This window comes from Cibotium barometz, chromosome 15, assembly GCF_041138505.1.
Source record: "Cibotium barometz isolate CiBa-2024 chromosome 15, ASM4113850v1, whole genome shotgun sequence".
Lineage (NCBI taxonomy): Eukaryota > Viridiplantae > Streptophyta > Polypodiopsida > Cyatheales > Cibotiaceae > Cibotium > Cibotium barometz.
In genome coordinates, this window is record NC_141060.1 from 93723 (window position 1) to 107785 (window position 14063).

Genomic DNA, 14063 nt, shown 5'->3' on the forward strand with positions numbered 1-14063 from the left:
CTTTGCTTTGTGCGCTTTGTGAATTAGTCTTCCATAATTTTGAGGAACAGCTTTTCTCCACCAACTCAATTGCATCTTTTACGAAGACTTGTGATTGATTAGACAAAGGGACTCAATTGCATCTCTTAGGACGGAAGTCACTGGAGGCCAAAGAAAGGGACCCGACCCAGACACATTAGGCACACACTTCACGCACAGAGCACAAGTAGTCTCTGTCATGAGGTTTGGTGCGTGAACCACCTTTGCCGGACTAGTGATCAGAGGATGAGTTGGCCACCCAAGAGGGGTTCACCACACCTTGTAGAAAGCATTTCTAGCGTACATGTTTAAAGCATAGACTACGACACCAGCGTTCATGACAACTTTTTAAACAAAGGTCCAAGCAAGCTGATTAATGGCTACAGTTTATTGATATATGCAGTCACCTTGTACAACACCCTGCAACCATCAATGCAGCTTTTTAAGCATTCCAAGGAGGCAGCATCAATCTCAAAAAAGCATTGTTCGGTTATGAAACTATGCTGACATTTTTACATATCATGTGATGAATGAGGAGATTATACATTTAACAAGAATTTCTGAGTACTAGTTAATATGAAAGGGGAACACCCAAATCCATTTGTCGTCCTGCAACAACTAGCTTCCGTAATGCGCGGCCTTCCACTTGCCTTGTCCTTTCCCTTGAGATTCCAATCCTGGAAGGACAACAAATTTTCAAAAATCCATCAAGACAATTGTGCCATCTAACATCATACAAACTCATTCTAAAGGGAAAAGTAGAATAAGCGAGCACTAAAGTACGAATTAAGGCACTACCAAAACCAAGCATCAACAATGAATTATAAGCCTCCGTCCTCAAAGCCCACCATCATGTAACCTTTACTTCAGTGCTTGTCCAAACATGTGTACTATCATCATCATTATATATATAAGGCACTACCAAAACCAAGCATCAACAATGAATTATAAGCCTCCGTCCTCAAAGCCCACCATCATGTAACCTTTACTTCAGTGCTTGTCCAAACATGAAATGTGTACTATCATCATCATTATATATATATATATAAGAGTACCCAGGAACATGCCCAAATTCACCTTTTAGAAACGTGTGTTATATACTCATGGTAGTCAACCACAAGACTATATAACTATCAACTCCATTATGCGTAGAATGGACTAGATGCTATGACATCCCCACTAACGTCATCAGTGCCCAATAGTGGGTATAGAACTTTGTACCAAGATATGCTCTCACACACGCACATTTATATAATATATTATATGTTTCACACACACACAATATATATATTTTTTATACATGTATATAATATATAATATAGACATTATCTATATATATATCTATCTCTCTATCTCTCTATCTATCTCTCTCTCTCTCTCTCTCTCTCTCTCTATATATATATATATATATATATATATATATATCTGACAGATTGTTGCTGTTTGACCTTTGACCCAATGGATCTAATTAAGGAATGACAAATTGAGAACCTGCATAACTGAAATTCCCATGGAGGAATGATCAGCTGAAATTTTCGGTCTGATAGACCATTATTATGTTAAGAATATGACTGAATTATTCTCTGGTAATGAGTTCTGTATGTTCTTCTTGTAGAAGGGATCTTTATCCCATGATTCTGTGGAGGGCTAATCAATTTAAAGAACCCCAGAATCAGTTTGATCTAAAGTCGGATTTGAATTATAAATAAAGTGGTCTTTCACCTGAGCGTCTTGGTTAATTTGGGGAAAAGGGACTTAACAAGAATTTTCGTATTGATAGGATCATGGATCGAGGTCGTCGTGGTAGGAATGTTAACCCCCAACTCAATGAGGAAGAGCTCGAATATATATATATATATATATATATATATATATATATATATATATATATATATATAATATAATGTTGTGTGTGTGTGTGTGTGTGTGTGTGTTGTTATGTCCACGCTAGGACATAACGTTGGCTGGTGCAGAGAGGTTAGGACAATCAAGGATATGCACCTAACCCTGGGACAATTAAGACGCCAAGAACATATGCTTTTAGTAGTGGATCTATTAATAGCGAGACCCATGTCTATATAAGTGAGGGTCATTACTCACTTGGGATCATTCTCAAGAGTCAAGCCTCCCAAGAGACCCATCTTGGTTGTACCCATCTAGGCTTGTGTCTCCCTAATGACAACCGGATTGGCTAGGGCTGCATAGTGTGGGATGCGCAGTCTTACCTACGGTCGGCGGTTGCTTGACCTCTAGCTCCGGAGTGGCTTCGATGAACCTATCGTTCGGTGGTGTGCCGCACTAGCCCATTTACCATGTGTCCCAGTGTTGTATGCTCTATGGCAAGGTAGTACAGGGATAGAGAAAATCCGGTGGATTCCTAGGAGGGGATGTTTCAAGAGTACCCGGAGGCTTTGCCTTTTCCATGTTTTGTGACTAGACGAATAGACCTTTTGGGAGTGGTTCTACTCCAAGGATCATGTAGACATTAATTATAAGAAATTAGAATCATATTGTTCAATTTCCATTTAATGAAAAGTTATTTACTCTTCCTGGCGATCTGTCTGGTCCATGTTTAAAATGGCTTCTCATGTTGATATGGAAATAAATGGTTTATGTGATCAGCATGTTTGTTCTGCTTTGGAAACACGAGTTATTGCAATCAGGAGACGATGTGTATTGGTGCATAGAGAAACCTCAATTCTATTTTAATAGGATTCAAGTTTGATTTTCGAAAAGCACACCTTTAAAGCGTGTCTCATACTAAGGTTTGGATGGATATCCGCCTGTTCCGGTTATAGATGAGGCTAAACCGTTGGCTGGACCTTCCTCTTGGGCTCTCAAGTTAGTAGAGATCTTAGAAAAGAGCATTTGGAGTGAGGAATTACTCGAGGCTTAGATTATCCACAATGTGTTGTCTGACTATTCAGACATGTTTCCAAACTCCCCATGGGTCTACTTCCGGAACGGAACGTTGATCATAGGATTGATCTGGTATCTGGTGCACAGCCTATGTTTAGGCAACCATACCAACAAGTCCAAAGGAGGAGGAGGAAATTGCAAGGCAAATTCAAGAATACCCCCAGCTGGATCAGATTAGAACTAGCAAATCCCCTTGGGGTGCACCAGTGATTCTGGTTAAGAAGAAAGACTCGGGGATGTGTCTATGCGTGGACTATAAATCGCCTGACCATCAAGAATAAGTATCCATTACCTAGAATGGACGATCTCATTCGGCTTTGCAGAGCAAGGTATTTTACAAAGATCGATCCAAGAACAGGCTATCAGCAGATACGGATATATGAGAAGGATGTCTAATGAGATATGACGACTTCTTAGTCTTACCATTTGGACTCACAAATGCACCTATAACATTCCAACAAATGATGAATGATTTATTTGATCAGTATCTGAGAGTGTTTGTGGTGGTCTTTTTGGATGACATCCTCATCTATAACAAGACTCTCGTACAGCATGGGCAGCATTTGAGGATCGTGCTGACCATACTCAGGCATGAGAAGCTCTACGCTAAGATGACTAAGTATGATTTCCTAAAACAGGAGATCACGTACCTCAAACATGTCATTTCGCACAATGATGTCCATCTTGACTATGAGAAAGTCAAAAAGCTATGTAAGTGGCCTATCCTCAAAATAAATACAAGAGTCGAATCTTTTCTGGGATTTGTTAACTTCTTCCAGTCTCATATCTAGAATTATGCTAAAATAGCATTGCCCTTGTCAAATTTGCTCAAAGGGGCAGAAAAGGGAAAATACAATAAACATAAACCTGTGGCGTGGACAGAGTAGCTGAATAAGTGTTTTAAGGAATCGAAGCCTACACTTACCATAGCTCCTATATGCGACCAAGTAAATTATTTGCGGTTGAAATGAATACTAGCAACTATGCCCTTGGAGCAGCATTGTTCCAAGTGGGTAGACCGGTAGCTTTTAACAGCAAAAAGCTAACTGACCCATAACACAGGTAGCCTACCCATGAAAAAGAGCTTTAAGCAATAATTCAAGCAACCACCGAAGTCCATCCTGGGTAAGATTGCGCATCCCATACTAAGCAGCCCCAGCCAATCTGGTTGTCGTTAGGGAGATACTGGCCTGAACGGGTATAATCAAGTTGGGTCTTTTAGGAGGCCCCTCTCCTGAGAATGGCCCCAAGTGACGAATGGCCCTCACTTATATGACATAGGTCCCACTATTAATAGGTCCACTATTAATAGCATATGTTCTAGGCACCCCAGCTGTCCCAGAGTTAGGCGCATATCCATGATTGTCTTGACCTCTTTGTAGTAGTAGCTGATGTTATATCCTAGCATGGATATAACATTCTCCCCCCTAAAGGGATTCAGCTGTTAGGGTTAGGGTTTGGAAGGTACTTCAGCAAGAGGCGTGAGAGACAGAGAGAGGAACACGACTTCTCATGTATTGAGTAGTTATAAAAATGAAGTACAATAGCCACATGAAGATGTGACCTAAAAGGTGTGTTCACATGGTCCAGCCATAAAGTGTGCCAGGTGGACCAAATCACTTATAAACTATTATAAGTGAAACTAAGCTAAAACTGGGGGAAAAAACCTCCACTAACTAAAGTAAAAAGTGCCCCAGTAACCTACTGATGATCACTAGTACTCCCCTGGGTGCATACACAGCATAAAACCCAACAAACCCCCCCCTGGAGTGATATGTGATCACTGTACATCATCCACCAAAAGGAAACAAATTCAAAGCAGTGCGGAATGCTTCGAATTTCGGACGTGATAATGCCTTAGTGAAGATGTCTGCCACATTCTGATCTGTAGGACAGTAGATCAGACTGATATCACCTGCCTGGAGTCTCTCCCGAACAAAATGATAGTGAATCTCAATGTGTTTCGTGCGAGCATGAAACACAGGATTCCTGGCCACGACAATGGCACTCTGACTATCAGTATAGATAGGTGTAGGCTCCTCCACTTAAATATCCATATCCAAGTGCTGAAATACATCTTTGCATGAAGTGATGTCGCTCGATGCACCACTATCAAAATACCATGATGCATTCTGTCTGTCAAATGCAATGCAAGACATATCAGTGTCTGAAGCACTTGGTGTGTCACTAGTGCATGTGACCAAAAAAGTGTACTCTTCCTGGATTACATTAGCTGATTGCTGTGCTTTGTCATCCGAAGAGTCTACTACTACATTGCCTGCTTCTTTCCTTTTCTCTTTTGCAATCCGCTTTCTACATTCACTGATGTAGTGTCCAGGCTTATGGCAGTAGTTACATTTGCCCTTCTTTTTGGGCTTGTTTGCATCCCCTTTGTCAGACTTTTCACGACTGGAAGAGGGCTGTCCATGACCAGCCTTGCTAGACTGTTGTCCCCCATGCCTAAAGCTCTTTGCTTTACCCTTATCCTTGGCTGTAAATGCCTTGTCTCCACCACGGTTGCTCGATAAGTTTGCTCTTGTTTGCTCTTCCCGCAAGAGTAAACCCACAAGCTCTTCGAAAGTGACGGGATCAGCACCTCCTCTCATTGAGAGGTTGAGAGAGGTGTGAAAGCCCAAGTAGGAAGGCGGTAAAGAATGAAGAGTGTTGGTGACCATCTGTCTGTCTGGGATAACCTCATCAATGTCGAGCAATTGTTCCTGCAAATCTTTCACTTTGGTGAGATGATCTGCCATGGAGTCACCCTCATCCATAGAAATAAGATCCAATTGCCTCTTCAAGTAGGCAACTCTTGCCTCGTTGCGTACCTGATACATTGCTTCCAATGTGTCCCATGCTTTCGATGTCTTGCAAGAACGAATGTGCGGAATAATAGTCCTTTTCACTGAAAGGGCTATCAATGACATGGCCTGTGCAACTCTAGAGTCCCATCTCTTCTGCTCTTGTGTGGGAGCACGATCTACATCAGGAGCTCTTTGAGCACCTCCCCTTTGAGGCGTGGCTAGCTGTATGGTAAGTGGGCGTGTGTCATCACCACACACGATGCCCCAAAGCCCTTTGGCTACCAGCAAATTACAAATCATGACACTCCAGAGGGAGTAGTTAGATTATCCAGCTTATCCTCCTGGGTGAGCACACCAAATACATCTGTAGCATTCTATGCCATGTCAATAAAATATACCTACAAGCAAACCAAGCACCAATGTGCACTGCCAGGCAACCAAATGTCCTGTGCAAATGTATGCCTGCAAATCAAAGCAAGTGTAAACCTGCACCAAATTGTCCAATTACACACAATGTGTATACATACGCGACAAATCGCAGCTGTAATGCCCAATTACATGCTCCAATCAAAAAATCCCCAATTTTTATGCACTCCAATCGCTTCAATGTGCATCTAATTGGCCAATTTCCACAAAAGCCCCAAATTTCTACAAATGAAAGAGGCTCAATTTGCTGATTTTGACCTCAATTTCAAAAACCTCCAAATTGCAGGCAAAGCAACATGCCCAATTTTATAAATTTGTCCTGAAATTTAGAAATCCCCCAAATTGCACCTGCAATTTTCCTGTGAATTTGACTTGCATAGAAGTGTCTGCTAAATCTGCATATGACCTGCACTGGAATGGCTGCAAAATCTTGTATTTGTGTTTGACCAAAAATTTGTACAGAGAAATACCTTCAGGCAAGGGCAACAGGCTTGGAGCAAACAAATTGAAAAATCCTGGGCGTTGGATTTGTTTGAAGCATTCTCACGTGACATACTTTCAGCAACGCCTAGCTAATCTCAGAGGAGATACCATGGCGGAAGCACAAGCCTCTGTAAACGGGATCCACCTTGACGGGGAAACGAAGAAGGCGCCCACTAACGGGAGAGTGACGATGGAGCACTGGCCAGGCTCGCTGACTCTGTACAACGATGGCAGCTTCGAGCGTCTCACAGATCTGGACCGCCCAGCCTCCCCGGACTTCGAAGATGGTGTGGCTTCAAGAGAGTGTCGAGGAGAGCTGCAGTCGTCGAGGAGGCCTACAGAGCGTGGGCGTTGAGCAGTCGAATAGGCGGAAGCCGATAACGGGCACGGCTCTGGAGTCGCTGGCGGTGGCGGACCAGCAGAGGCGACGAGGCGCTGGTGTTGGGCAGGACCCGTCGGGACGGAGTAGACGGAGGCGCTGGAGGTGGGCACGACATACGGGACGGAGCAGACGAAGGCGCTGGAGGTGGACAGGACCCGCCGGGACGGACGGCGTGGCGGCTACCCTGCAGGCGTCGACGGAACGGGACGGCAGGTGGGAGGCGACCTGGGCGGAGGCGGTGGTGGGACGCCCGGTGCAGAGGGCGGTGCCGCCCGCGAGCTGGGCGGAGGCGGTGGGCTCTCCACTAGTGCCGCCCGTCTCTGGCGGCCGGATGCTGGAGCAACGGCAGAATGGCCGGACGGAATTCACGGATAGCGTCGGGTCCCAGCGAGAGGCGCAAACACGCGTAGGGAAGCAGTACGAGCAGGGTGCACGGCGCTGGAGTCGGGCAGGGTCCGCCGGCGGCCTTGGACTAGCAAACGGAGGCAACGGAATCTCGCAGTCGACGGAAATACACAGTGTCAACGGAATTTCGCAGGTTTTCTTCAGCAGCAAGTTAAGTACTTGGTGAAACGTCTGACCGAAATGCCAATAGACTATTACACATGTCACACATATATGTGCATATATATTATATAACACACACATACATATATATACGTATGTGTGTGTGTGTGTACACACACACACACACATATTTATATACATGCATACATACATACATACATATATATGTATGTATGTATGTATGTGTGTGTGTGTGTGTGTGTGTGGTGTGTGTGTGTGTGTGTGTGAGAGAGGTGTGGTGACCAACGAGAGAGAGAGCGAGACGGCCTACTCCCTCGACCTGCTCGACTGCTCCCTAGACGACTCGCTCGCCCCCTCTGGGTGAGCACGTGTGGCGAGGCGCCCTTTCCTGGACTGTGTCGGGTTCCTTCCTGGACTGTGTCGGCCCTATAGCTCTCTTCGCTCCCTTCTCTTGTTCCCAGTTGCGCTGTCTTCACATCATTAATCTGCTCTTCCTCCTGTCTTCTGCGACCTGTATAGGACTGTCCGTGTGTGTGCGTGTGTGTGGGGTAATCTGCTTCTCTGTGTGTGTGTGTGTGTGTGTGTGTGTGTGTGTGTGTGTGTGAAAAGGAGGTGAGAGGTGCGTTGGAGGATTACAAAGGAGCTCTTCTTCGCGTATTGGCTTGCCGACAGCTTCTTCTACGCACACGGCAATCACTACACTCGTGGGCGAAGAGTTTCGCCTTCCTTTTCAGAAATTTTAAAGGTTCCAGTATACAGAATACCGCCTTCCAAAAAAAAAAAGTTGTTTAGCAGTGTTGTACAGACTTTACTCTTGCAATTATGTCTGAGACTGTTGTGACCTATGCTCGCCGGGATAATGCAGCAGACAGTAACAAGAGGCAGCATGCTGTAATTGAATCTGTCACCATGATTAAGCAAGATTCGTCGGATGCACAGGTTGTATATGAGGCTTTATGTGAGGACTTTGTAGACAGTCGTGTCAAATGGAAGGACCCGCCTCCTTCTTTCAGTTACAAGATTAAATTGCCGACGATTGTGTCTTCTCTGCGTAGATACTCAGAGAAAGGGATTATTCTCTTCTTTCCGGGTAAAATGCCTTCTGCGCAAGAAGTAGCTCAATGGATTCAGTCCATTCTAGGTGGACCCTTTGTAGATGGAGTTCACTTTGCAGCAAGGGGTTTTTATGATGTATTACTGTCCGATGGTCAATATAAGCAGTAGATGCTTGAAACTTCTCCCCTTATGTTTGGTGTACAGTTGGTACATGTGTTACCTTGGTCCCCGACCAAGGACTATCAGTCCTTGATTAGGCATCGTTGTCCTGTTTGGGTCGAGGTCGTGGATTTTCCAGAATATTTGAGGGAACATTTGCCAGGTATAGCAGCCACTCTGGGCAAAGTGGTTTGTGCACCTCGTCCTAAAGGAAACAAAAACAGATTTTGCATCTTGTGGGATACGGACCATGAGCAACCACCTGCAATTGCTGTTGAAGTAGAAAATGTGCGTGGCATGGGTGCACGTTACTTCAAATTAAATTGGGGAGTCTTTGCAGGTGCTTGTTTCACTTGTCATAAGTTTGGGCATATGGCTTCTGAATGTCCTTCTCTGCTGCATCCTCCGCCGTTATCTGCTGTACCTCCCATTTCAGCGAATGTGCAGTCAACTCAAGTTAAGGAGATACCAACAAATCAAGCCACTCGAAAATACTCAAAAGGAGAAAGAGAAAGGAAAAGCTAAAGTTATTCCACAAGTTGTTTCTTCTTTGGCCGTGCCTAATCAACCTAAGGATAAAGGAAAAGATAAAATATCTTCGGCTGAATGGAAAACTCCGAAAAAAGCTACTATGGTTCGTCGTGCTCCCGTTCCTTCACGTAATTGGACTGCATCTGCCACTATTGCACAGTCTTCCACTTCATCGACCATGCTTTCTAGAATATGGTCGGATGTAGTTCGAGGTGCTTCCTCGAGTATGGATACCGATGTAAATGCTTTGGATATGTGTGTTGATACGAATATGCATGAGTCTCTCTTGATTCAGGGCGAAGGCTCTCTCCCTGATTCAGTTGTTGTTATGCAGCATTGATTTTGCTAGCTGTTCACTGTATATACCTTTGTACAGATTTGATGTTTGATGCTCCAATAAAATGTCTTTCGTACAATATTAGAGGACTTTGTGATCCTGGTAAATTTAGATTGTTTTGGCACTATGTACATAAAATGCAACCTCATCTGGTGTGTGTGCAAGAACACAATCAGCATACCTTAGTGGGTCAATCAGGTCACTTTGCTGGTTATGATATATTTTATGCGGGCACTCAGCATTAATCGGGAGTTTTTATGCTTGTTAAGCATGATCTGCAACCAATGTTGGCCTACAATGATTCTGCTGGCAGATGGATGGCCATTCAATGCTTATTGTATGGACAAATTTATGAATTTGCAGCAGTTTATGCACCACAAAGCTCAGCTGACAGGGCAAATATATGGTCACAAATGTTGGCATATCCTTGGCTCCATAATGCATTCCTTTGTGGAGATTTTAATAATGCTCCATCTCCTGAATTTAATTCCACGGGAAGAACTCATATGCTCGGAGCTGAACGCAGAACATGGAATGATTTGCTCTCTTCCTGCAATATTTTGGACCTATGGCAGCATGTATTCCCTCATCTGCAAGGGTTTACTTTTAATCACAATGCTTTTCCACATATCTGGACACGTTTGGATCGCTGGTACTTGTTACATGCTGACCAATACGATGATTTTGTTTACAAGCTATGGATTGATCATTCCATGTTACTCTCTGATCATTCTCCTTTATGGTTAGGCCTTTATTTTGATATGCCACAAGATGTTTCTATTCTTCAGAAACATAGGCTGTTGCTTTTAAACAACAGTTATCTTGTGCATGCTGATTTCAAGGAAATGGTTTTGCAAGCCATTGAGCCTTTGTCCCTTCAAATGCATGAGGATATTGACATTGCTTGGTTTCAATTTGTTCAGCGCATGCAAGCTGTGATCTGTGATTATGGTCATTATTACATGGCCGACGTGCGGGATCGGATCTTGCAGGCTAAAGAAACATGTCAATCTATGGCCGATCTTGCTCAGTTTCGGGTTTGAAATACCAATGAACAAGAATCTTTAATGCAGGCTAAGCATTTCCTCATGCTAAATGATCAGAGAAAATTGCAAAAATGGTTGACACGTTCGCGATATCGAGCTATCATAGATAAGGGTTGCTCTTTTAAAGATTTTTTCAAAAATCTACATGCTTCAAGACAAAAGGAATGCATCAGAAGGGTGAAAAAATCTGATGGTCAATGGACTCATATATATATGTGTGTATGTATGTGTGTGTGTATATATATATATATATATATATAGAGAGAGAGAGAGAGAGAGAGACATAGATATACATACATATATATATATATATATGTATGTATATATATATATACATAGATATACATACATATATATATATGTATGTATATATATATATATACATATATATACATACATACACACACACACACACACACACACACACACATATATATATATGTATTTATACATACATAAACACACACATATATATAATATATATACATACATACATACATATGTGTGTGTGTGTGCGCGTGTGTGTGTAGATAGATAGATAGATAGATACATACATACATACATAAACACACACACACACATATATATATACATACATAAATATGTGTGTGTGTGCGTGTGTGTACATACATACATACATACATACATACATACATATATATATATATATATATATATATATATATATATATATATATATATATATATATACATAAACACACACACATATATACATACATACATACATACATATGTGTGTGTGTAGATAGAAAGATCTCTCTCTCTCTCTCTCTCTCTCTCTCTCTCTCTCTCTCTCTCTATATATATATATATATACATAATTGTATGTATGTAGGTATGTAATATTGTGTGTGTGTGTGTGTGTGTGTACAAAATACGTATGTAGTGTGTGTGTGTGTGTGTGCGCGCGCGTGGTGAGAGAGAGCACCCTGCTGCCTGCCTTCAAGACGTCGACAGAGGATACCCGCTGCAAGCTCTGCCCTGCTAAACGCGGCCTGCAGCTTCCGACCATCGCCTCCCAGACTGACGCTCATCATCCTCCCTGCTCCTCGTCTGTCTGTCGCACCTGTGCTGCCCTCTTTCATTGTTTACGCTTCTGTTTTCTGCCTCGCAGTTTTTTGTTCCAGTTTTTCTCCTTTTCTGTTCTGCACTCTGACCGCCAAATAGCCCTCAATCTTCCTCCCCTATCTGTCCACGTACCTGCGTATCCACTTCTGCTGATTCTGCCCTCTGCTCGAATTCTCTGTCAATATCTCATCTGCCTCCTTCGACAACCTTTCTCTCCTTTTCCTGCGTGCTTTGATTATGGCTCAAGGAATGGACGTCTGTACATATGCCAGGAAAGAAAGAAATACAGATGCGAAACGTCGCTTATCAGAGCCTCCTTTGTTGCAGGAAGAATCTACATCAGAAGCTCAATATGTATATGACACTCTTAAAGATGACTTCCAGCAGTCTCGCCAAGAATGGGGCAAACCCATTCCAGAGGTCACCTATAAGTTGAAATTGCCGTCCATTGTGAATCCCCTCAGGAAGCTCTCTCAAACTGCGGTCATAATATTCTTTCCAGGAAGAATTCCCGCAGCCAGTGATGTTGCACAATGGATCAAATCCATCCTTGGAGGATGCTTTGTAGAAGGAGTATACTTTGCTTCCAGAGGTTTTTATGAGGTGCATCTATCAGATGCTTCATGCAAACAGAGGCTTCTTGAGTTTTCTCCGCTGTTTTATGGGAGGCAAATGGTGCATGCTATGCCCTGGTCTCCCAACAAGGATTACCAAAGCCTGATACGGCACCACTGCCCAGTATGGGTTGAGGTTGCAAACTTTCCGGATTACATGCGTGAAGAGTTGCCTGGCCTGGCTGCCACTTTGGGACAGGTTATTTGTCCTCCACGCCCCATGGGAAACCGTAACAGATTCTGTATACTTTGGGACACTGATATACCTACCCCTCCTTCTATTGCAGTCGAAGTTGAGGGGGTGCAATTGGGCAAAAAGTATTTTGAATTGAAGTGGGGTGTGTTTGCAGGTGCTTGTTTTACCTGTCACAAGTTTGGGCATCTAGCTTCTGAATGCCCGATGGTTCTCCATCAGCCCCCTCCAAATGCTTTGCCACCTCAGCCCCGGGAAAAGAATGAGAATTTGCAAGCTAAGGCAGCAAATACAAATGCAGCCAAGAATGCAAAATCAGCTAATCAGGTACACTTGCTTGTTGGAAAAGGAAAAGATAAAGGGAAAGAGAAGCTGAATGAATCTGTGGGAATTGATCAGGATGGTTTCCAACAACCTAAGAAGGTAGTTGTTCTGAAGCAACGCCCTCTTCAATCTCGTCAATGGGATGCTTCTTCTCCTTCGCCAGGACAGACTTCTACTTCAGCCTCCGCCCCTGTCCTTCAAAATTGGGTGGGGGTCTTGAAGAAAGGCATCCCCATATGTGATTCAGAGGAGGGGGAAAATGCTATGTCCTACATGAGTAGTGAAGGCATGCAGCCTATGCAGGCAGAGGTATAGCCTCTTTGAAGTTTCTCCTTTCATCCTCACCTTTTTGTACATACCCCTTTTATGCTTCAAACACTTAAGTGCTTTACATATAATGTACAGAGCCTCTGCAATGTTTCAAAGGGGAGGCTTTTATGGAATTATGTACATAAAATGCAGCCAGATATTGTTTGTTTGCAAGAGCACAATCAGCACTCCATGGCTGGACATCATGGCTTTTTGCATGGTTATGATATGTATTATGCTGGTACCGCTACCTATTCAGGTGTATGCATACTGGTGAGACATGAGTTGGAGCCTCAGTTGGCCTTCAATGACAGCAGTGGCAGATGGATTGTCATACAATGTAATGTCAATGGTGATATTTTTGAGTTTGCATCAGTGTATGCCTCCCAGACCTCGGCCATGAGGGCCACATTGTGGGACTCTATATGTAGATATCCATGGAGATCCAATGCATTCATCTGTGGGGATTTTAATAATTCCCCTCTGCCTAGGGATAACACCACAAAACGGTCTCATATGCTATCTTTGGAAAGGCAGAAATGGGATGACATGCTTCTCTCTGTGCAGGCTGAAGATTTATGGCTACTTCTTCAAGGGTCGGTCCCTGGATATACCTTTCACCATAATGCACTTACCACATATTGGGCAAGGCTGGACAGATGGTATCTGTTTTATCCACAACAATTTGCAGATTTCAGCCCTCATCTACTGATAGATTTCTCATTGGGATTGTCAGACCATGCTCCATTGTGGATGAATTTACAGCTTGGCATGCCTCTGGATGATTTGCCACTTTTCCCGAGTAGATTGTTGCATGTTAACAGCGCATATTTTCAGCACATATATTT

General features: G+C 43.3%; 1 protein-coding gene across 2 annotated transcripts in view; it reads right to left on the reverse strand.

Annotated features, from left to right (window-relative positions):
- Window positions 1-363: 363 nt before the first annotated feature.
- Window positions 364-14063, reverse strand: part of LOC147630811 (uncharacterized) — a 39686-nt gene continuing 25986 nt past the window's right edge. For both annotated transcript variants that reach the window (XM_086809202.1, XM_086809201.1), the window contains one exon: window positions 364-695. In XM_086809202.1, the coding sequence (XP_086665328.1) occupies window positions 590-695 (106 nt within the window). In that variant the 3' untranslated portion in view covers window positions 364-589. The remainder of the gene's footprint in view (window positions 696-14063) is intronic.